Source organism: Peromyscus leucopus, chromosome 12, assembly GCF_004664715.2.
Source record: "Peromyscus leucopus breed LL Stock chromosome 12, UCI_PerLeu_2.1, whole genome shotgun sequence".
Classification (NCBI taxonomy): domain Eukaryota; kingdom Metazoa; phylum Chordata; class Mammalia; order Rodentia; family Cricetidae; genus Peromyscus; species Peromyscus leucopus.
In genome coordinates this window covers 73,970,034-73,994,465 of record NC_051073.1, presented here as the reverse complement: position 1 = coordinate 73,994,465, position 24,432 = coordinate 73,970,034, and the positions used below count along the sequence as shown (strand labels likewise).

Here is a 24,432-nt window from a genome sequence, read left to right as displayed (position 1 = left end):
GATGAAGTGTGAGTTGAATTACATTTTTTAGCTTTTCATAGTTTACTGGTGTGAAGCAAGCCTTGTGAAGACCTTCCAGGAGGCAGGTGGTAAACCAATCCCTAGCTGGAGAGCCACCTGGGTTATTGTAATCCCAATTGCTGCAAGCCACAGGAAAACATAATGGAATTCAACTACTATCACAAAAGCTACTACTTGGAAAAGTCAAGGACTTCTCCAAAGGTCAAGCCATGGCTTAAGAAATCTTGGTGATATTTTAGCTTTTATATATTAGCTGGTTCCTAAAATGATTTTCTTCCATGCTTCCAAGAACCCCTAACAGTGTATTTATCTAAAATGCCTATCAAGCATCCAAGGCCATTAGAAACAACACCTGTCTCCTAGGTCAAGTGGATAGCTTTATTTCTTATGCAATTCAGGGTGAGACCCTCCTTTCTTATACAACCTTACTAATAGACCCCTAACTTCTTACCCAACCACTTCTAGGAATATATACTGAGCACATAGATCCCCTTTTTGATATACTAACCCATCATTAGCACTCAGTTAACCTTTTTTACCACTCCCATTTGGGGTTATAAAAGAAGGCTTGACAGTCACTACCTGAGGAAAATTCTTATCTACCTTTATGACCTTGTATAATTCAAGCCTGGTGACCTTGCTCTGCCAGAGGATTGCTATTGCTTGGGTTTATAACTAGATTCCAGAGAGACTTAGAGAGAACTGAGAGAATAAGGAGACAGAGAAGAGAAAAGAGAATGGGAGAACTAGATAGGTAAAAACTTGAGAGGTACAAACTGAGACAAGGAAGAACTAGATTGAAGGGTGAGAAGAGAGGACTAGCGGAATGAGATGGAAGATGAGGAAGAGCCAGATGGGGAAGAACAAGACAGAAAGAAGGAAATGAGAGAGGAGCTAAGATGGGAAAGAACTAGATGTGGCAGAACTAAGATGAGAGAATTAAGATACAACTTAGAGGGGTCAGTAGATTAAGGTAGGGAGAAATCAAGCAAGAAAGGAGCTAGACATGAGAGCAGAATAGAAGCTGTGTAGAGAAAAAAATGACACAGAATAATAAAGTGTACGGACTAAGAGTTTCGTGTACATAGATTCATTTCTTTTCCTCAAAGATTAATTATCAGCTGATTATGGTTTCTTCCCCCACCCTGGGAAAGGACTATCAAGGGGCTGGACCCCCATAGTCCCCGATACCCAATGTGGGTCCTGATCAGGAACCACCTCAGCCCCAGCTGCCCCAAATTAATGGGCAGCATTAATTTGATGAACTTTGTCTGCATGTGGCCTAGCCTGCTCCCAAACTCATCTGCACTCCTCAAGAAGTAGGTTATTAACAAGTATCATATATATATGTATATATGTGTGTATATATATATATATATATGAATTGTTTAATAAAGGAAGCAGAATTAGAGGTATTAGAGCCCATTTTTTTTTTCTATCTGAGAAAGTCCTGCAAGGGAGAAAGGGACGTGAACCTTAACCAGTCCATTCACCCTGACCACCTCTTGCAAAGGGAGAATAGTTGCCAGGTTGACATGACTGGAGTCAAGTCCCTTAGCAGCTCTTGAATGAGTGATATGAGGGGTAAAAGTTGGAGCTAGATTCAGGTGGCTGGAGCAGCCTGATATCAGAGAGGAGGAGCTGAAGGGGCAGATGCCCGAGGAGCAGGAGTGGGAGGTTGGATAGGTGGAGGTTCATTTGCAAGGTCCAGAGCAGTAGTCAGAGATTCCTTAGGTTCAGGTTGCATGGCTAGGAGCACATGGGCAGGAGAAAAGGGATCAAGAAAAGAGGGTGTAGAGCTGAGGTTAAAAAATAATAATAGTAATATTGGGTGTAAGGTAACTCTTTCCATTTGCCTATTTGCTGGCAGGAGTTAGATAATTACCATAAAATATTGGGGACCAACAAGCCATTAGGTGGCCATTTTTTATTGTTATCTAAGGGATATTTAGGCTATTTCTTAGTGCACAGGCAGACAAGTTTAGAGGTCTTTAAGTAAGGCATTAAACTCGGAGGCTTAAATATTTCTAGAGGACATCCCAGAGGAGAGGTGGAACTAATAGGGTTGGGTCCTTATTTCCCATGACCATGGTAGAGAGAAAAAAAAATTTAAAAAAAAAATCATGATCCAAGACTACGATCTCAGGCATCCCCAACCAAGTGAGGATCAGCAATTAGCACAAGTCATTCAATGCTTCGTCAAGCCACAGAATGAGAACCAGGGCATACATAGCCCGAGGATGAGGGTCCGACAACACGAACAATATCTCAGACTGCAGTCATGGGAAATGGCTAGACATTTAAGCCTGTGATGGGGGTCAACTGTAGCCAATGAAGGCATGGACAAGGATTCCCCCAATCCTGGGGGCAGCAGAAGAATGCTGAACAATCAACGATCATTCCCACAGGTCCAGGGGACTGTTTACACTGGCTGGAAAGGGAAAACTCACTAATTGAAGTAGCAGGTGCTATGCAAAGTGGTCCGGCATCTGGGCAAATAGAAAAGTGGGCAGTTGTAGGTAGAGCAAACCTTGGTACTGTTTCCCAGACACAAGGCACTGGGAAGGCCTGCTTTATCTTGGCACCAATGTTATTCATTAAGTGCTGCTGTTTATGGTGAGAGAAAAGCCACAAGGTACAACAAAACCCACTATAAGAGTTTTTTAAGGGAGTAGAGAGGGAGTGTGCATAGGCCTATGGAATAATTGTGCAGGAAGAGAGGGAGGGAATCAGTGGAACCCTCTTTTATAAGTTCCCACACCCCCACACATGCACATATGGGCTTATGTAGCTATGCCACACATGCACATAGATTACGTGATCACACTGCACACAAATTGCATGATCACATAGAGCACAGATTATGTAGGATGTAAAGCCCTGGGATGGCTAAGCATCTTGCCTGGCTACTGGACAGTGCACATGTGGTCATGTAACTGGGGGAGTGGCTAGGAATTCTAACATTACCTGTCAAGGGATGCTGTTAATTGGAAATGGAACCAGCCAAGAGAATAGAGTATGTTGCAGTCAACAAAGCTGAAAGGAGTTGGAGACCTGAAGAGTGCTCTGACATCAGACATGGAGACGGAGTGTTTGAAGTGCCCAGCTGGTTTTCAGTCTTGCTTTGGCCCAGCATTGCCTTACTCTACTCCCTTGCCTCCCTTTTGGAATTGTGATGTATACCCTGTGCCATTGTATGTTTGAAGTATGTGATCAGCTTTTTTATTTTACAGGGGGTTACAGTTAAGAGATTACATGAATCTCAGAAGAGACTTTGAACTTTGAAAGACTATTGTAGACTATAGAGGCTTTTGAAGTTGGACTAAATGCATTTTGTGTTATGATATGGTTACAGGCCTATGGGGGCCAGGGAGTGGAATGTGGTGGTTTGAATAAAAGTCCCCATCATAGTCCTATGGGGAGTGGCAGTAATAGGAGGCGTTGCCCTGTTGAAGTAGGTGTGGCTTTGTTGGAGGAAGTGCATCACTAGGGGGCAGACTTTGAGGCTGCAAATGCTCAAGCCAGGTCTAGTGTCACAGTCACTTCTGCTGCCTGCCAAGAACCACAAAAAAAAAAAAAATCCACTGGTGGATGAAATACAGCATGGGTTGTAAAGAAAAGCATATAAAAGTACATGGAAAAAGGAAGCTTTTGCTTTTTGTCTGCTTGCCCTCACTCACTGGCAAGTTCACCTGTCCAGCAGCTGAGGCATCCCTTCAGTGATACTAGAGCCTACTTCTTAGGATTCCAATGTAGACTGAAGACAAGCAGCTTTCCAGGAATCCTTCAGGACTCCACCAACAGACTGGGACTGATGAGACATTTAGTCTCATAGAATGAACAACTACCAGATTCTTGGCCTTTCTGTCAAGGGACAGCCATTGTTGGACCACCCAGACAGCTGCCTATAAGCCACCCTAATATATAGAACCCTAACTAATACTGAGGAAAAAAAAGATAAAAAGTGCCTTGAGAAGTATATTTCTTTCTCTTCTCTTTAGAGCTATAGGTGAGCACATTTATTAAAGTGAGAAACTAACTCATGTCTTATAGTGTTAAAAATGATAAGCGACACTGGTTACCATGCGGAAAGGTCACAAGCCACAACAAAACCCAGTGTCAGGGCTTTATTGGGGAGGTGGAGGGAAACAAAAGAACCAGGCCTGGGGAAAATCACGTGCAGAGAGAGAGAACAGAGAAGAGATAGTGAGGGAAAGAGAGAATAGAGAAGGGAGGGGGGGTCTGTGTCTGGCTTTTTAAGGGTTCCCACAGGTGGGCTTACAGAGCTACACCATGCATGTGCTGATTGTGTGACCACACCGCTCGCATGTAATCACCAGTGCACATTGATGACATAAGACGCAAGACCCCTTGCCTAGCTCCTGAACTGAGTATGTGCAGTCATGCAGCTGGAGCGGCAACAAAATCCCAACATATAGGGCCCCACAGTCTCCAAGAGAGTCAAAGATTTGTCAAAGGCAGGGGCTTTCATTATCTACAATCTTCCTTTTATCCACCCAATGATTGTTTCAGATAAGTTTGTTCTCCTGTAGAAATGAAGCAGATATGGGTAGAAACCTGTATCATTCTTGTTGGCTACCAGATGTACAGAAAAGACCACAACAATGAGTTCCAGTTCTCATTTTGCTTTCTGTTGAATGGATAATGGGAAAAAAAAGAGTCCAGTGCAAGTGATTGATGGCAGATTTTATTTTCTGTAAATTATGAAGATTAAAGGAAACTACATTTCTTAAGTTAACACAAATGTTGTATAGCTAAAGGCTGTGATTATTGATGCTTTTTATTATTGCTGTGTTGTCTACAGACAGTTAATTCTTAGTCTCTATTAATTCTGAAGCAAGAATCATGAAGGAAAAAATTTAGTCGTTTTCATGTAAAAATCAAAACAATATGAGATATGTTGTTCTTTTTGATAACTAAAAACATTTAAATGGAAAAGAAGGTAAGTACCATGTCAGACACACATACATCAAATAAACAGAGACGGTAAGAAAATCCAGTGAAATATTTTGAAATGAAAATATTAATGCTAAAACAAATTTCTCTAGGCAAACACAAGCAGGGCAATTAAACTCAATTATTTTGGTTTATAGTTTGTTTAGAGCCTGTCACTTTTGTACACTGCCTTAATTCAATGTTTCTCAAATATTCCTTTGAATAGTTAAAATTTTCCAACAAAATCTAGAAAGTACTCAAATATCTTCCTTAGTCTTTCATGAGACGAGCAAAAATATTCAAAATTGATATGCTGTTTCAATTTTAATCACTGATCACTCATTGGTTTTAGAGGTTGGTAGTGAATAAGAGAAGCCTCCAATGTTCTAGAAATGATGGAAATTTTTTCTAAAGTCCATTATTGGCATTTCCTTTGGCTATAAATTAGATTCTCTGGTATCCAGATGATTGATATCTTTGCCGGATTTTGTAGACACCCAGACCCACAACACAGAGGATGACCACGATGGCCCCGACCACAGGAAGCACAACTGTGTAGTCAGACAAGCACTCATCCACTACAAGAGAAAAGAAAACAAATACAATAGAGCAGTAAGACTGGGTCATGTGGGGGGGGCATAGGGTGGGGGGTAGGGACTGTAGATGAATTAAAAAATATATTTTATGAATAGTACTGGGAAAAAAATTTCCTCTGGCATTTATTGTCATAATTCTAAATATAAAAAAAGTGAATCGTGGAATTTCATAATTGATTAGCCTAGTATAGATTCTTCCTTGTAGCTATTAGTGGTAACTCTAATGAAGTTTTATAATGAAGAGGGGCAAGCTGAGCAAGGTAATTAACAAAATGTAAATTTTGAGGAAAAAAAAGAGCACCAGGAAGTGGAATGGTGCTAAATCCTGTGTTCAAGAAGATAAACAGATTAAGAAAAGGAATAAAAGGAGTGGTGACCTTGGGGCAAGATCCCACCCAGCTAAATTTCCAACTTGTGAAAAGGAATTAAAGAAAAGTTTGGAGCCAGATGTCATGTGGCACACCTTTAACGCCAGCACTCAGGAGGCAGAGGCTGGCGGATCTCTGAGTTTAAGGCCAGCCTGGTCTACAGAGCAAGTTTTAGGACAGCCAAACTTAAGCAGTGAAAGACAGAAATCTGGTGAAGATGTAATTGAACAAGGGGGCCATGCTCCAGCCTCAGCAAGCAGCAGAACTTGGTAGTTTGGGCTAAGTGGTTTTGAACTTAAAATTAAGGATAGAAGAAATGGGTTATGGAAATTGCCTTAATGCCTGCCATCATAATCTCTGCCATGATGATAATGAACTAAGCCTCTGAAACTGTAAGTAAGGCCCCAATTAAATGCTTTCTTCTCTAAGAGTTGCCTTCGTCACAGGGTCTCTTCACAGCAATAGAACAGAAACCAAGACAGTGGATCTCCACAAACTGAGAGCCATGGAAACACCAAAAAGTGGGGGATACAAATCCCCAAATAGATATCTCTTGCTACCAAGTAAAAACTCCAATGCCAGGAATGGATTACACATAATTGAGTTGTTGGCCAATGGGGCCCCACAGAAACCCCCACACCACTCAGGTTATTGCGAAGGCTATTGGTGGCTCTCCACAAACTAATGATAAGGCCATATTGCTGAAGACACAACACCTACACAGCTCATTGAACACAGAGAAGTCAAGCTGGTGCCTACCTAGAGCCTTCACCCCTACAGATTAATATTCATGGTACTGGAAGGTACTCTGAATGCTACCAAAGGAGAAAGGTAAAGGAAACCCAGTTACAGACCCTGCTATCTACAGGAGAGACCTGTCTGCAAGATACACTAGTGCAATCGTGGCACAAAACTTGTGGAAGTAACCAAACACTATCTGATTCGAGTTGAGGCCCACTCCATGAAATCAAACTAGATGGCCCCGGAACCTAGGGGAAAATCAAATACTGCTGTTCCGCCAAAATCACATAACAATAAACTGACTTCTAATGGCATTCTTCTGTACTCATAGATCCGGGCCTTATTTAACCATCACCAGAGATGCTTCCTCCTGCTGCAGATGCAAATGAGTACAGAGACTCATAGCCAGACAATATGCAGAGAGTGAGAGACCTGGGAAAACCTTGCCCTAAAAGAGATATCTCCCCAAATCCCTCCCCTCAGGGCTCAGGGAACTCTGCAGAAGGGACAGAAAGAATGTAAGAGCCGTAAGGGATGGAGAACATAGAGAAAACAAGGACAGATACACATATGAACTCACAGAGACTGAGACAGCATACACAGGGCCTGCATGGGTCTGGACCAGATGCTGTCCTAGAATTGAAAGAAGTGGATCTACTCCCATCCCTAAGCCAGAAGCTATCTCCAATCAATAGCCACTTGCAAATGAAAAGTTAGATTTTTCACTGGGGAAACAAACCACTCTTAAGGGTAAGCCCCATGCCCAAGAGTAGATGCCTGACAGAAAATGAACTCAACAGCATCTTTGGGGGTTCTTTGTCTCATAATTTTAGATCAGGACTATTTTTTAACCTTACATGTCCTTTGTGTATATATTATGGCTTTCAGTTTGGGGTTTTTATGGGATTCCTGTGTACATGAATGTGTGTGTCTGTGTCTATATGTGTTTCTTGTACTTTTTCCATGTCTCTTTTTCTTGTTTGGTTGTTTTCTCATATACTGATGTGTTTGATTTTGGTTTATCGTATTGCACTGTATCATATCATATTGTATTGTATTATTATTCCTTAGATGCTTGGTTTATTTTTCTAAAGAGAAACAGAAAGAGGTGGAGGGAGCTCTCTGATCCAGGATGAAGGAGGTGGCGGAGGTGCTCTTGGGAAAGGCACTGCTGCTCTGTGAGTGACCTGCGATGTCTGCATCCCTCAGCCCTGAACTAGATGGCCCCAGCGTTTTCTAGTCAATGCCTTACCTACACATCCCTTTTTGTCTCGAGCCTGGGATCCTACTCTGATACCTTCCAAAGCTCTCAGGCTTAAGAGCCTGGACTCCTTTTCAATCTTTCAGGGGCTGGGGTTGAGCCTTGCTGATCCCTCGGACTCCTGAGACATAGTTGACCTTGCACTTTCTTCCTGCATCTTTCCCCAACGCCACACCCTCGTGGACCGCTCCTTCACTGCCTTCCAGGCACCCTGCAGCCCACAAGTGCTGTGCCTGGGCCAGGACTCAGGATGGAGCCCTTCTGCAGAAGGCTTTGCTCAAAGACTTCCTGCCTGGTATGAGCCCTGCCATACTTGCTCTAAAGAGCCTCCCCCAGGGCTTGGCTGTGGGCCCCTCCCACGCCAGGAAACAGCGCTTGAGGGTCTGGTGTGTCGGAAAGCCTGGACTTCATTGGGGACCTCTAGAAGTGGACTCCGTCTTGGAGGAGAAGAGCGAGGGAGTGAAGCCACCCACCACACAAGGAGGACCGGACACTAAGCTGGTCAAGAGCCATATGCACCTGGAAGCAAGTTCTGCTTGGATCAGTTTGGTGCAGCAATGTAGGCTGCAGAGTGATGGAAGTGTGTCCTTAGTTTGGATCAATGAGAAGCTTCACCTGCAGGTGTACCAGACTGTGTTGCCAGGCTCTGAGTTGCTGTTGTGCCCACAGTCTCCTTCCAAGAGCCTACGTGTCATGCATCCCGGGCTAGAAAAAGAAGCAGCTGTAGTGGCAGCCGAGGAGTCTGCTACACAGGAAGAGGTGGCCTCCCCTCGAGAGGATGCTGCAGAGTCTTGCACCCATCCTGGTCATGAGTCACCCCGTATTCTCCAAGGAGAAAATATGGTAGGTTCTGGACCTGTGGCCCAAATCGGGGATTAACCTTTCAAGGATAGTCAACCCCTTGGCTTATTGCTTTAAGATGACAGCATGGACAAGGAGTGCCTGCCACAGACACCACCTGAACTTCAGGGCAGCAAGGCTGCCCAGAAGAGTCCAGAGAGCAATGAAGTCAGTTAATTAACTCCCAGAGGGCTCCAGGTACAAACCTGCCCAGCCAAGAAGTTACATATCCCCAGCAATGAATGCCTGTCTACAGTAAAGATCTCAGAGAATCCAGCTCCCTAACTTTCTTGTACTGCTATGTAGCCCTCCTGACCCAGTAGAAAGCTCAAAGCAGGGTTTACTATGGAACCACTTGAGGCTCTACACTGGAGGAAAGCCCTTCCTGTGCCAACACTGTGGTAGAGCATCCCGCCAGCGGGGCAACCTCCGAGGACACTTGAGGCTGCACACAGGGGAGCGCCCGTATCAATGTCCACACTGTGCCAATACTGTCCCCCAGATTCCCGAGCTGCAGCGCCATCTCATCTCCCACACTGGTGAAGCCTACCTTTGCCCTGTGTGTGGGAAGGCCCGCTGAGACCCACATATACTCGGTGCTCATGAGCGCCTATACTCGGGGGAGAGGCCCTTTCGGTGCCCCCAATGTGGCCGAGCTTACACACTGGCCACCAAGCTGCGCCATCACCTCAAGTCCCACATGACAGACAGGCCCTACCAATGCCCTATCTGTGGCATGGGCTATGCCCTCCCTCAAAGCCTCAAGTGACACCAGCTGAGTCACCAGCATGGGGTTTCCTCCAGCCCTTCTCTGCTTCCCGCTGCCTCTGAGCCCACCATGGAGCTCCTACAAAGTGATCCAGAGCTGTCGGACACATGCAACCAACAGGAAGTGCCCCCAAATGGGGGTATTGTGGAGGTCACCATCTTTGAGAACCAGGATAAGTGCTTTGTGGTACCGGAGGAGCCAGCCCCTAGCCCCAAACTGGTGTTGATCCACAAGGACGTGGACTTTAGTGGCTGGGCCGAGGTGGTAGTGGTAGAAGCAGGCACCTGACACCTTCACCGTGTCCACTCCCGTACCTACAAGAGCTCTATATAAAGACTTTTGAGAGGGGTCGTGGATCTGGAAGAGAGGAGAGGAGGAGGAGGAACTGGGATGATTAGGAGGAGAAGAAACCATTATCAAAATATACTGTATGAAAAAAATCTATTTTCAATAACGTTTTTGATGAATCTAATGCTGCCAACATATTAATCTTTACTCTTAGCTCCCAGAACTGTAAGAACATAAATTTCTATTACTTAAAACGCCCATCCTGTAGCACTTTGCTATGGCATGCCCAGCAAGGTAATAACCCTAATATTTCATCCACTTAGCTTCAAAGTATTCTTATATTTTCTACAGTGTTTCTGCCAGTGGCCATGCACTTTATTTTCATCTTGCTCACACTTCAACATGTCAGTCCAGAAATTCAATTTTCATGGGTAATGTGAGGGTGACTTACATTTGTTATTCCCGTTGTACTGGAACTCTGTAAATGAATTCCTTGAGGTTTGGGAATCTATTCTTTTTTATGAAGTCTGGGAACTAGCTATGGGATGGAATTACCCTGTTGTTGGTATGGCTCTCGGCTCACTTCCTTCAGTCCCTGTGTTCACGCTTTCTATTTTCCATCGTTGGTCTAAAAAGGAAGACTACGGCAAGGCAGTGGTGGCACACGTCTTTAATCCCAGCACTCGGGAGGCAGAGACAGTTTTATCTATGTGAGTTCAAGGCCAGCCTGGTCTACAGAGTAAGTACCAGGACAGGCTCCAAAGCTACACTGAGAAAACCTGTCTCAAAAAAACAAAAAGAAGAAGAGGAGGAGGAGAAGGAGAAGGACGAGGGTGAGGAGGAGGAGAGGGAAGAAGAGAGAAAAGGAAGACTATGAAGCAACTGCTCTTATTTATTCCTGACAGAAGGAGGCACCTACAGAATTTTGTCCACTTGTTGAAGGGTTTTTAGAGTGACTATGTGTGTGGTAGATGGGAAGAGAGAGACAAAGTTAGGAGCCTGCCTCAGCTGACCCTCCACTCTGCACTGGAGAAAGTAAATAAAGCTGTGAGAAAGGAACATATTCAAGTATTGATTTACTAGCTATTCCAACAGAACCACTGCTCTTATGGCTGCTGGAATGTTCATCCAAGTTAACGTGGAGAGCGTTTATGTGGGTGGGGACAGATAACAGAAGTCTATCAGCTGAAAGAACTCACTGAAGATGGAAGATGTACAACTTGACAAAACATCTTATTGCTCTGTTCTTCATGTTAACTTCTGCCTCTTGTTCCCATCTGGTATGGAAGTCACTTCCATACAATAGATTAAACTTTAATGTGACTGTTCTTCAAGATGGCTAGCGGCATCATGAATCAACACCTCTCACTCTGCTCTGTAGAGCTTTACAAGGGCCCTTGACATTGCATATCTGGGAGCCTAAAGCAGAAGTGTTTGACAGAGGACAAAGGACATCACATCTCTCCAAGCCAAGTGTGTGCTATTACCAGATCACTTAGGAGAAAGCCAGGCCCTCACATCCAGTTTCCGATCAACACCTCCTGCTTTAAGAGGAAATGGGTGTTTCTGAATACTCTGGATATGTTTTGGGGCTCTTCAGGTCCTCTTGAGTCTTCTAGATGCTTCCCTCAACCCCTCAGGAATGTGGAAAGAGCTAAGACACTTCCAAGAAGAACAAGTGCATTTCATAAATGAGCAGTAACCATGGAGCAGTTGCCAAATTGCATGAACTTCCTTTTAAAAATAATGAGTGGAAATGTGGAAAATACAAAAAAGTTTTCTTCTTTAATCCACCCCTCACCATCAGCACTGTGTTAATCTTGCTCTCCTTGAGTGCCCATGGTCCCTGCACATATGTTCTTAAATTCCATTCATAAATAGCTTTCTCCTCTTTAAATGACTGTTTCTGGTAAAAATGTAGTGTTTATAGAACAACATTTATCTTTCCACTTGAGCATTATTTAAAAATTTTTTTGAATTACAAAATCTAGGAATGTGGACTTGAGCTAAAACATTGACCAAAAAGTCTTTTGGCTATAGAACAGAAGAGTGGTGTGCAAATTTGACAAGAAGGTGAAATAGAAAGAATAGTGAAGGAACATTGGTCTCTTGCTCGAGGTCTCTCTAACTGATGTTTTTTCCTTTAATGAAGTTTCATTTTCTTTTATACATCTGCCTGTGATCATTCATAATGAAGTAGACATGGGGAAGGTTTTATCCACTACCTTCCCTGCTTCAGAGTCTTCACAAGTGGGCAAGTGTGTGCCTTATTTTGAAACCACGTGATTAATGTTGGTGGGTTTTTAAATTTTCATGGTAAATTTGCAAAGAAATACATATTTCCTAGGAGGTAGATGCTCTAAGGCCAGCTTTTGGCAGCTTAGCTGTAGCGACACCTACAAAAGCAGAAACGCTAGGACGCAGAGAAACCCTTCAAAAGCACAGGCTCCAACACAAACAACACCTGGACTCTGACAAATTAGAGGAGGTGGTTTTTTGTTGTTTTTTTGTTTGTTTGTTTGTTTTGCTAGACACATCTTTAGTTATATAATAGAATCTAAAGTAAAATCAAATTCATATTAGAAGTTCACATGGAGACTCTATTCAAAATGATTAAAAAGTACTTTACAATATTTTTTAAGTTCCTCCAAGAAACATATTTTAGGTGAAGTTTATGAACCTTCTGGTCAAAGTAGAAGTCCTAGTAACACTGTTTTCAGACATGGAAAGGGGTTGTGAATTGAATAAGAATGGCTCCCGTAGACTCTTATATTTGAATGTTTAGTCATCAGGGAGTGGCACTATTTGAGAAGGATTAAAAGGATTGGGAGATGTGGTCTTGTTGGAGAAGAAGTGGACTTATTGGGGTGAGTGCTGCCTTGTTGGAGGAAGTATATCACTGGGGGTGGGCTTTGAGGTTTCAAAAGCCCATGCCAGACCCAGGTTCTCTTTTTCTCTCTCTGCTGCCTGTGGACCAGGATGTAAAGCTCTCACTCAGCTCCAGAGCCATGCCTACCTGCGTGCCACCATGCTCCACATTACAATGATAATAGACTAACCCTCAGAAACTCTTAAATGGCTTCTTTTACGGGTTTCTGTGGTTATGGTGTCTCTTCATAGCAAAAGAACAGTGACCAAGACAAGACACGGGTTTTTCTAAAAAGTGACTTGCCTTCCCTGGCCTTCATCTAAGGGCTAGTTTCCACCTTAGGAAGTACCAGGCAAGCTCTGTGTAGTGGTTCAAATGCAAAGAAAAAGACAGGTGTCAACAAAAATGGCTTTGAGGAAATGTCCAATGAAATGCCTTACATTTCAGAAAAGGGATTACCACAGAACTTATTTCTTTCTTGAATGTGGAAAAAGCACATCCTGCTTTTTCCTCTATGCAGGTGTGAAGAATCTATAATGAAATCTTAAAAAAAAAAAAAAACTTCTTACTTAAGACATTTAAAATGTGCTCTAAACATGCTGGAGTCATTTAGTCTTCTTTAACAGCATTTACAAGAACTGTCCACAGTAACCCCCCCTTCCTGGCGTGTGTGTGTGTGTGTGTGTGTGTGTGTGTGTGTGTGTGTGTGTGCGCGCTCATGTGTTTATGTGTTTAAATGAGTGAGAAATTTTTGTCTCAGTCAGTTAAAGAGTCATCATGCTGGAAAAAGGCAGTGAACATGCATATATATAGTTTTCACATATGAGTGTAGGGGAGCACAGCCCTTAGAACTTCACAGGGCTCTTCCATTATAGTAAGTCATGTGCTCTGGCTCCTTAACAGCTTCAGAATAAACACACCTTGGAACCGCCCCCTGGGTTTCTAAAGGCTGCTTGTGAGTTAAGGATGGTTAACTTACCATTTCCAAAGCGGTCTCCTTCAAACTGGAAGGCTTGGAGACGAATGTTTATTGTTTTCATTTGAAGCTGAGCTGACAGCTGGAGGCTCTGCTCAGTCACACACTTGAAGGAATGTCCGACTACTGTCTCAAACATCATCATAGCACGCTTCATTCCCTGGTACGTCTTCTCTGAAGACAAAGAGTAAACTGTGATATGCAAGAATCCTGACAGTATCAACTAAGTTCCAGTGCTACTGGCCTGCTAATGTCCAGATCATTGCCTTCATTCAGATGTGGCCTTGGAGTTTTGCCATCTTCTCTTCATGAAAAAAATACTCTAGGTGTGCAAATGTTTTCTGTGGCTCTGCTTGGAATTTACGTAAATGTTTCCCATAGTTTCCCAAGTGGGAACAGTGAACTGAGTGTTTTTCCTCTGGATTCGTTCACATCATTAGAGACAATTTTCAATTCCTGGAGCTATGGAGAGTTTCCTAAAGACTTTAGAAAGAGGAGTGATATTGTTCTAACACTTATAGTGCATGATAATGAATCAGTACAAAACCAGACTAGTCCACAATGGTGCAGCTGCATGCCCTGGGACTGGATCAGTACAGCAGGAGGAAGAACCTACCAGGAAGGAGATTGCATCCATCCTTGGAAATGTATCCCATTCCTTCTGTTTGCTGTCCAGGAAAGGAACCTGCTCATTATGTTAGATATAATCTTTTCCAAAAGGTGATCATTAAGGCAGCTGGAGTTTAACATATGACAGATTTCATTGGCTCTAATTCGACAATCACTAAGCACTCTTCCAATCACACTTTGTCTTCATAAATAACAAAAAAAATTTCATGGACCAGAGCCAAAGTGTCTTGTCTGTTTGTCAGTTACAGTAAGGAATAATATCACAAAAATTAACAGGTTGGAAAAAAGAAAATAAAATTAACAAGTTGGCCCAAAATGATGTACTAATTTATCTGTTTGCATTGTTGTATTATGTAATATACATCGGTAGCTTTCTTTATATATTATCTACCTATCTATACACCATCTGTCTATCTATCCTGTGTATGCTATTGCTGTCATCCAAATTGTTTTAAACCTGTCACCGCTACTGTAGTGATAATGAATTACTGTTACTAATTCTAGCACCAGCACCACAATGACATGAAAACCATCATCACTGTGTCTACTGTCCTTCCTGCTAGTAATGCTTAGCCTTTGATCATATGAACCTAGAACTGGTTTCCCCATCTGTTACCCTCTAGGTTAATTTCTAGTCTGATATTCCTTTGCCACGTTTCTCGAGAGTTGACAACCCTACTACTGGCTAAAATCTGGTCCATCCCTGGTGATAGCATTAAGCAATTTCTATTAGCACTCATAATACTTATTCTCTAGCTTAGATAAGACAGTGTAAGTTAACATATATGAAAATTAGTTGTCAGTTGTGACATTTTTATTTACATTGAACCAGAATCACTGATAAAATCCTCTTAAATAACATCAATAAAATTAACAAATATTTTAAATAGACTTTGCCCCCACTGTTTCATTTCTTAGCAAATTTCATTAGTTAGAGATCATTAATTAGTAATGTTTAAGCCAATCAAAAGATAACATGTTGAAAGGAAAAAACAGAAAATTCCAAAGCCAGTAAGTGGCACAGTAAAGAGGCTCAATAAAAATGTGTCATCTAAGGCTAGGCTTTCTGGGGAAATATCTGAGGCCCTCTGTAGACTTGTTAGGTTCATTTAAGAGCATTATCTCTCTAAACATGAACATTGAATTTTTTTCTAGACATGTTCCACTATGGATAGTTTTCCATGAGGGAACCAAACTGAACTTTCATAAATGCACATTTGATACACCATTTCCTTAACTCAAATCTTCCTATGGTATATTTATATACTTTAGAATAGAATCTCAAGTCTTTAGCTTACCTGCCCACAGGCCCTACATGCCCTGGACTGGCCATCTCTGGAACCTCCTCTACTGTGTGTTCTAGGGCACATTAGGACCCTGCTGTTCCTTGGCTGCTGTGGTGGCTTGATTGAGAATTTCCTTCCATAGGCGCAGATATTTGAATATTTTGTCAGTTGGTAGCACTGCTTGTGGGTGTGGCCATGTTGGAGGAAGTCTGGTTGGGCTTTGAGATTTCAAAATTTCAGGCCATTCTCAATGTTCTCTCTCTCTCTCTCTCTCTCTCTCTCTCTCTCTCTCTCTCTCTCTCTCTCTCTCTCTCTCTCTCTCTGTCCCCTGGCTTACAGATCAAGATGTAAGTCCTCTGATTCTTGCCCCATGCCCCAGTCACCATGCCTGCCTGCTGCCACACTAATCTGCCATGATTCTGATGAACTGCTGCCATCTGTAAAAGTTGCCCCAATCCAGATGTCTGTAAATGGAGAAACTGTGATCAGACTTCACATCATCAAAGCAGTCTTTCTCCTCTGGAGGTTTCTCAAAGGACACATGAAATAGCTCTCCATTCTCCGACATTCTGGTGGGGTTTACTCATAGAACTCATTACCACTTAAGAATATAGTTTAACAAAGCTGTGTATGGTACTCTTCCCTTCTGGATTGCAAGCTCTACTTAAAAATATAGTTTAACATGCCTGTGTGTAGTGTTCTTCTCTTCTGGAATGCAAGCTCCACTATGACAGAATCTTATCCATTTGGATAATTAGGCTCCTTGGTGTCTAACACAGACAGAGTTTGATACTTAGCTATATCATATTTTTGTAGAATAAAATACAATTCAGAGTACAGAATAAATTGCACTCCAACAACAAATCAAAAGGGTACTGAACTTGCAATTTCTAAAGATAATGATTGCCAATATAATCTAGACCACCATTCTCCATGATCAGATAAATTGCAGTACATACATGTTGTAAATTCCCCCAAAGTTTTAGTTTCATTGTAGACTACTACTTTGTTCTTTAAAAAAAAAAAGCATCAAAGAGTATCAGAGTCAATGACAAGAAAATGAATGAACCAGGAATTAGTGATATGACAGTAACAACTCTTACTAACCTGTATTTGAGATAGTCAAATAGGCTCCCACTTCACTGATATAATATGTGTTTTCTTCCTGTAAAACAGCAATGTGTTAATCTTTGGGTAATCTCCATTTTTATATTTATAATCTCGGCTATTAAATCATTGATATGAGACCTAAAGTATATGTTTGTGCTAGTCAAAATTATATTTGAAAAATTCAACCAAAGTAAACATACCACACAATAAATTTTAAAAAGTAATAAGTGACTCCTGGATCCAGATTTCTCTATTTCTTACTTGTTGCTAGAGCCTGAAACTAAAATTTTACCAGAAGAATTTCAATTCTGTCATGTCCAAATTGGAATTACATCTGAAAGGCAAAGATGAATGGTTAATAGAAGTGGATGGTATTAACTTAGACTATGTGTTCTCAAAATACATTGGGTGGAGTTTGAGGATTTCATCAACACTCTAGATAAAATAAAATAACTGTATATGCATTTTCCTTGGTAAAAGGTCAATTGGTCTAGAAGGATAAATAGATTCAACTTTTCAGATTGGCTAAATGAGCCACCAAAAATGGGAAGATTCCATTTTTCCTGGAGTCCATATCTTACCCCCACATTTTATATAGGAGTTTTCATTTTGGAAATCCAAATAAACCACATAATAGCCCTACAATATCTTGAAAGACTGGAGCCACAGAATGTTCATTTAATTTGGGCATGAAGGAGTCAATTTAAAAGTAAATTTGTATATCTATTTGGTGATGAGAATTGAATCCATGGTCTCATGCATAATAAGCATATACTCTACCCCTGAGCTACATCCTTGACATCTTTCTGTTTTTCAAAGTTAGTGATTTATATTGTTATCACCAGAAAAGTGTAAAAATAATGATAATGTAACCAACATCAGAATATAAAATCAAATTACTTTTAAAAGTTTCACCTGTAATCATGAAAGAAATTTGATAATTATGATTACATTATAGTCCATATCCCTGTTATTCATAGATGAAATGATGATTCATTGCACAGTATAACCTACTTAGAAAGACCAATGATAAGATACAGGAATTCTAGACTGGCCTACCATCATGCCTTCTTAGTTTGTACCACACACTGTAGCAGACACCCCCGTGCATAGTCCTGATTAATTCTCACAACTATGAGAAAAAATGAAGATTGAGTGTTATTCAAGGACATAGCACGATGGGGACAGGGTAAGATATCACCACCCACTGCTAAATCCAAACTAGAATTAACTTGTCTTTAATATCCACTCCATGTAATACATTGTTCAAGGACCTGGCAGAACAGGCTCTCCTACAAAGTACTCAATGTTATCAGTCTTAGAGGCAAAAGGAAGGGCACATTTGGGCTATCTATTTGTTGCTACAAGATAATCGTTCTGTATGCTGTGAATATGTATTACTCTCTTTGTTTGATAATAGAGCTGTTTGGCCTATAGCAAGGCAGCATAAAGTTAGGTGGGACAATCAAACTGAGGATTGGGATGAAGAAAGGCAGATGTAGCTGGAAATTTTCCTGTGTCCTACCTAGTCCCGCAGCCGCTCAAACCCAAACAAATACACAGAGGCTATATTAATTATAAACTGTATGGCCACAGCCTATAGCTCAAGCTTCTTGCTAGCCAGCTCTTTTAACTAAACTCGTCCCATTTCTATATGTTGCCACATGTTCCATGGTTTTACCTGTGTGCCATTACATGCTGCTCCCTGGATGGCAGGGTGGCATGGTCTCTGCCTCTCCTTTCTCCATTCACTGTCTCTCTTGGATTTTCCTGCCTGGCTCCATCCTGCCCTGCTATAGGCCAAACGGCTTTATTTAGCAACATATATTCCCAGCACACAGAAAGACATCCCACAGCAAGCAGAATCAAGAGAGATCCAGTGAGCCAACCAAGAAGCAAGATGCCAGAGGACCAATAAAGCCATGGGCCATGTGGCAATACATAGCTTAATAGAAATGGGTTAATTTAAATGTAAGAGCTAGTTAGTAATAAGCCTGAGCTATCAGCTGAACATTTTGTAATTAATATAAGCATTTGTGTGTTTATTTGGGACTGGACAATTGGGACAGAAAAGTTCTGCCTCCATTTAAAATTTGCTTTAGGAGAAAGTATCTGTGGCTTAAGTCCTGTCTGTGTTGCTTTCATGTGCCATATATTTAAGTTATCCTTTACCTAGGATTTATTTCAGTATAAAAGAAAACTTTACTTTCAAATCCACAGTCTAGGTTACAAAATCCCCCTGTCCCAGCTGGGTATGGTGGAACACACCTTTAAACCCAGCACTTTGGAAGCAGAGGCAGACAGGTCTCTATGAATTTGAGGCCAATCTGGTCTACATAGTGAGTTCCAGGCCAGCCAGGGATACATAATGAGAACCTATCTCAACCCCTGCCAAAATAAAAGACTCCTACCACATATTAAAGCAAAGAAAGGGTATGTTGAAGGGTTTTAAGTTGGATAATATGCTGAATGCTGTATTTGCACATTACTTAGGCTATGGTGTTAGACTCTTTTAAGGAGCAGAAGAAGAATTGTTACAAAACTACTCTGAATCTTCCCTACCCTTGGTATCTCCATGACCTTGGGTATAGGTGTTTGGCATTTCTAGAAGGGTGTCATAGTTTACCATTCTTTCCTCTCTGTTGCCCCTTCTTGGTCTTCACAATAACCCTCTAAGACACAATAATGTCATCAGCCAGTTTTAGACTGACTGATTAGAAAGCTCAGAGTAGTTATGCATTTCCCTCAGATTCACAGTTTGTAGGTTAGATGAAGCAGATGCTGCTTTAAGGATAATGCCCTAGCTTACCCTCAAGGACTTCACAGTAAGACCCTATTTCTGAAGTTACCACATACTCAAGTCATAGAACATGGAGAGATCAAGCTGGTCCTCACCTGGAAGCTTCATCCTTACTGACTAGCTTTCATAGTACTAGAAGTTGCTGTGAATGCAACTGGAGGCAAACAGTAATCATCCATCTCACTCAGCTGTGAACCCAAAGAGCTATAATTATAGCCAGCCGGGCAAGGGAAGTCATTGGTTTAGTAGCACAAATGTTGTGGAAGTGACCAACCACTTTCTGTCTTGATTTAAGGCTTGGGCCACAATATAGATGACCTGGCATGGTTATCATGGGTAAGAACCTGTGGCAGATAGGTCATAGATCATAGTGGAGAACCTGCTACTATTTTTAAACTGATTTCTAATGACTTATTGCAGACCTGTAAATTAGTACATCTTCTCATCAGAGAAGATTCTTCATACAGTAGGTTGTTATTACCACAGAGACCCACAACTGGTAAAAATGCAGATAATATGAGACTGCAGAGGAATTAGCCCATAATATGACATCAGTGTTTCATCCTTCCCCATAAGGCTCAGGGATCAGTGTGGAAGAGGGAGCAGAAAGGTTGTAAGAGCCAGAGGCCATGGATGACTGCAATAAAGCAAGTGTTTTCTGGACATTTCAGGTCACTTGCTCATGTGTATTCACAGCAGTTGTGACAACATGCACAAGACCTGTGCAAGATCAAGCCAGACAAAGTCCCAGCATAAGAGGGGAAGTGGACATAAAGTTCTACCTCTAGGTCAAGAGCTATTGGCAACAGATAGCTGCTGAGAGGGGAAGAGTCAGTTTTCTTTAAGGGTTGACTATACTCTGAGGGCTGTCCTTACACCCAAAAGTATTTGGAAAATATAAATTGGACTTGATGTGTTTTTAATTAAAAAAATGCAAACCTGGGTGTTGTAGAATATTGTTTTAAGGTGTGTTACTTTTGTTTATGTTGCATTTGTTTCACTCTGTAAAGCTGTGTTACTGTGCCTGTCTAACACACCTGATGGTCTAATAAAGAACTGAACAGCCAATAGCAAGGCAGGAGAAAGGATAGACATGGCTGGCAGACAGAGAGTATACATAGAAAGAGAAATCTAGGGAGAGAAAAAAAGAGCAAGAGAACAAGGAAAGGAGAAAGAAAAGAAGGGGCCAGCCACACAGGCAGCCACGGAGTAAGAGTGAAAGTAAGATTATAGAAGTAAGAAAAAGTAAAAGCCCAGAAGCAAAGGGCAGTTGGGATAATTTAAGTCAATAAAAGCTGGCAAAAAACAAGCCAAGCTAAGGCCAGTCATTTATAATTAAGAATAAGCCTTTGTGTGTGATTTATTTGGGAGCTTGGTGGTAGCCCTCCAAAAGAGGAAAGACAAACAACAACACTTGGCTCACTAGGGAGGTAGGGGACCTTGGAAGAGTTGGGGGAAGGGGGTAATTGTGGTCAAAATACATTGTAGAAATTCTCAAATAATCAATTAAAATAATTTTTAAATTATGTATAGAAAAATATTTTTACATATTTTAACTTCTTAATAAAATGATGGCCAGACAGTGGCGGCACACACCTTTAATCCCAGCATTTGAGAGGAAGAGGCAGGCAGATCTCTGTGAGTTTGAAGCCAGCCTGGTCTACAGAGCAATTTCCAGGAGACGCTTCAAAGCTACACAGAGAAACCTTGTCTTGAAAAAAACAAATAAACAAATACAGAAATAAATACATAAACACATAAATAATAAAAAATAAAATGAAAACATGGAAAAAGTGGCAAATGGATTTTGCCTTCAGCTAATATTCTAGTCAGTGTTTTATTGCTGTGAAAAGACACATGATCACAGCAACTCTTACGACAGAAAGCATTTGACTAGAAGTTTGCTTATAGTTTCATAGGTTTAGTTCATTACCATCCTGGTGGGGAGAATGGTTGGCACATGTGGCACTGGAGAAATAGCTAAGAGTTCTACATCCTGATCCACAGGCAGCAGAAAGAGACTGTGCTTGGTGTGGTTTTTTGAAATTTCAAAGCCCACTCACAGTGACACACTTCCTCCAACATGACCACAGCTACTCTAACAAGGCCACACCTATATGAGCTGATGGTGGCCATTCTTATTCAAATCACCACAGATAAGCACAGAATTTCTAACAGTTTATGAAGTGGCCTTGGTTCCACTTCTGCCATTCTGTGTTGCATATAATGTACAAAGCAGCATTCTCAGCACTGATGATTTTAAAACCAAAATATGGATCAACTCTAAAAACCATTTATGGAGATGCTCCATTTCCAGCAGTATCTTGTATTAAAGCCAAAGTTTGGTTCTTTATGTAAAAATTAAATAGAACATTCATCTCATGAGAATGAAAATTTATTTCCATCTTGAATAGTGGTGAAACTCAATAACTCCTGGTTCAAGTTGCAGACACAGTCAGGAGTCCCAAGCCCCAAGGACAAGTCCCACAGAAGCATCACAACTCAAAAATCACTGCAGTGGAACCTGCAGATCTAGGAAGAGGACCAGACCTGACCCAGCATAAGGCCACAGGCATTGGAGAGGAGTTTCATAACATGATGTGATAGAAGCTGTGGACCCAGGGAGGAAACCCAAGATGTCCGTCCTTGAGTAAGACCCACAGGCCTCGGGAGTCTCACAACTCCCAGCAAAAGCTGCAGGCATGACCCAGGACAATTCCTAACTCTCAGAAGACTAGAGATAAAGCCTGTGGTCCTAAATACCAATTCCACTGAGCAGACTTCGGTGCTAATATGACTTTGTCTTCTGAACATCATAAACATCGACACTGAAAGAAGATTTTTACCTTGATTTTTAAAAAAGAAGAAGAAAGGAAGAAATGGAAAAAGAAAGAAAGACTCAACTAACAAACTAACTCCAGATGTGCAAGCCTTGGCACAGAAACAAAACACTGAAGTATCATGTCTTCCTCCATAATTCCTCATTTCATAGGGATAACTCCCAATGAGAACTATTTGTAAGAAAAACTTCTAAAAAAAATAATTATTACTATATTCAAACAACTCAAAGAAGACATGAATGAACAAAAGGACAAAGCATTGAATGAGATAAGGAAATCTATTCAAAATAAGAAAATAGAAATCAATAAAAAGAACTACTGAAAAAAATCAAAGTAAATTATACTGGAAATGAAAAACTCAGTAACTCTAATTGACATCTCAGTGGAAAGCCACAGAGACAGAGTGCAGCATGTGGAGAACATCTGGGCTTGAAGACAAGGTAGAAACCTGTTGGCTCTGTTCTCTTGTGAATATGTCCTTTGCCATGGGAGCCTGTGGTCATAAGGAGAAATTATGTTTCTTCCCCACTAGCAATCTCCAGGACAAGACAGCAGTTCAGCAAATATCAACAAGAATCCTGTTAATCATTATCCTCTTACCAGTCCACCACTCCGCTCCTAGCTATAACATCTATTACCCTGTAAGGAATGGAAACTCCTTGTGATTCTAGGGTTTGCCTTTTCTCTGTGTAGCCATTCTCAAGCAGGAGTGATTTTTGTTTTCTAAGAGTCATTTGATGATAAATGGTGTTATTTGGGGCTCAAATTGAGTGTGAGCAGCTTCTAAAAACATGTAAATCTTCTGACAGATGCCAGCGATATTGTTACATATCCTACAAGACATAGAACATATCCCACACCAAAAGTTTATCTAGCCCCATATATTGATGCTACGGTTGTTAAGAAATGTCAGTTCATCCAGAAGCAATATTTAAAGAGTGACAAACTGAAGGGTAGAATCCATTATAGCTTTGAAAAAATCTACAAACTTTTACTTCCAACATGTATTTCACAAAACAGATCTGTTACATCAAAATCACAGTACCAGGCAAAATCTGGCCTGAATCTGTCTTATTTGTGTTGATATGGTATTAAAATGTTGAAAAAATGTATTGCAGCATTTAAAGTTGCAATTAAAAGTTGCATTAAAAAGCCCAGGTTTCTGACTTTTTTAAAAAACAGATTATCATGTTTTTATCTGTATGAAGACTATTTAACAACTGGGATAGTTGGCAGGTGCTCAGAATGTGCATTTGACCTTCTTGGATGAATGGTCTGCAGGAAAGAATGATGGACTGGACAGCCTGGTGGCATGGGCCTTTAATTCTAGATACTTGGGGAGGCTGAGGGAAGGGAATAGCAATCAAGGCCATTGAGGCCTACAAAATGATTCCACCTGGATAATTTTAGTGAGCCCCTGTTGCAAATTAATAAAACAAAAGTGTTCAGTGGTAGAGCACTTGCCTAGCATATGAAGCCCTTGGTTCAATCTCCATCCTGAAAAAGAGAAAACACAGTAGAAACTCCCAGATCAAGACACCAGCTCTGTCACCTGCTCCTTATCGTTCACTCTCACCTTAATGTTTTCCATATTAGCTTAAAGGCAGAAGTGATGGCTCTTCGTATTCAAATATTTAAGAAGTACAGTTCTGAGGGGGTGTAACTTTTTTTTCTATATCGTATATGAATACTGTACTTACACCATCTCCACTTTCCCTCTCCTCCCTTCAAATCCTTCCATGCCCCCTCCCACCTTGCTCCCTCACATTTGCGGCTCTTTTTCTTTAATTGTTATTGAGATGATAGTTGTTGAGTTGCTTGCATGAAGATGTGTTTAGGCCTGGCCAGCTGAGATTGGATAATCTATTAGGGGATTCTCTATGGAAAACACTGAACCCACCTCCCTTAGAAGCCCTTAATTGCTTGTAGCTCTTCACCAAAAAGAGATAGTCTTGTGAGGTTTATGTTGGCATGTCAACTGATGTTGTCACTGTTCAGGTCTTTCTTAGGCTAATATATTATTGGGATTTCACTGGGATGCAGGTTTCCTGTCATACACAGAAGACACAATCTCACAGCAG

General features: G+C 41.3%; 1 protein-coding gene across 1 annotated transcript in view; it reads right to left on the bottom strand.

Moving 5' to 3' along the window:
* Positions 1-4,709: 4,709 nt before the first annotated feature.
* Lamp3 (lysosomal associated membrane protein 3) overlaps positions 4,710-24,432 on the bottom strand; it is a 31,367-nt gene continuing 11,644 nt past the window's right edge. The window contains exons 4-6 of the mRNA XM_028858764.2: positions 16,709-16,766; positions 13,689-13,859; positions 4,710-5,555 (exon numbers count right to left, since the gene is read on the bottom strand). Of these exons, the coding sequence (XP_028714597.1) occupies positions 5,422-5,555; positions 13,689-13,859; positions 16,709-16,766 (363 nt within the window). The 3' untranslated portion in view covers positions 4,710-5,421. The remainder of the gene's footprint in view (positions 5,556-13,688; positions 13,860-16,708; positions 16,767-24,432) is intronic.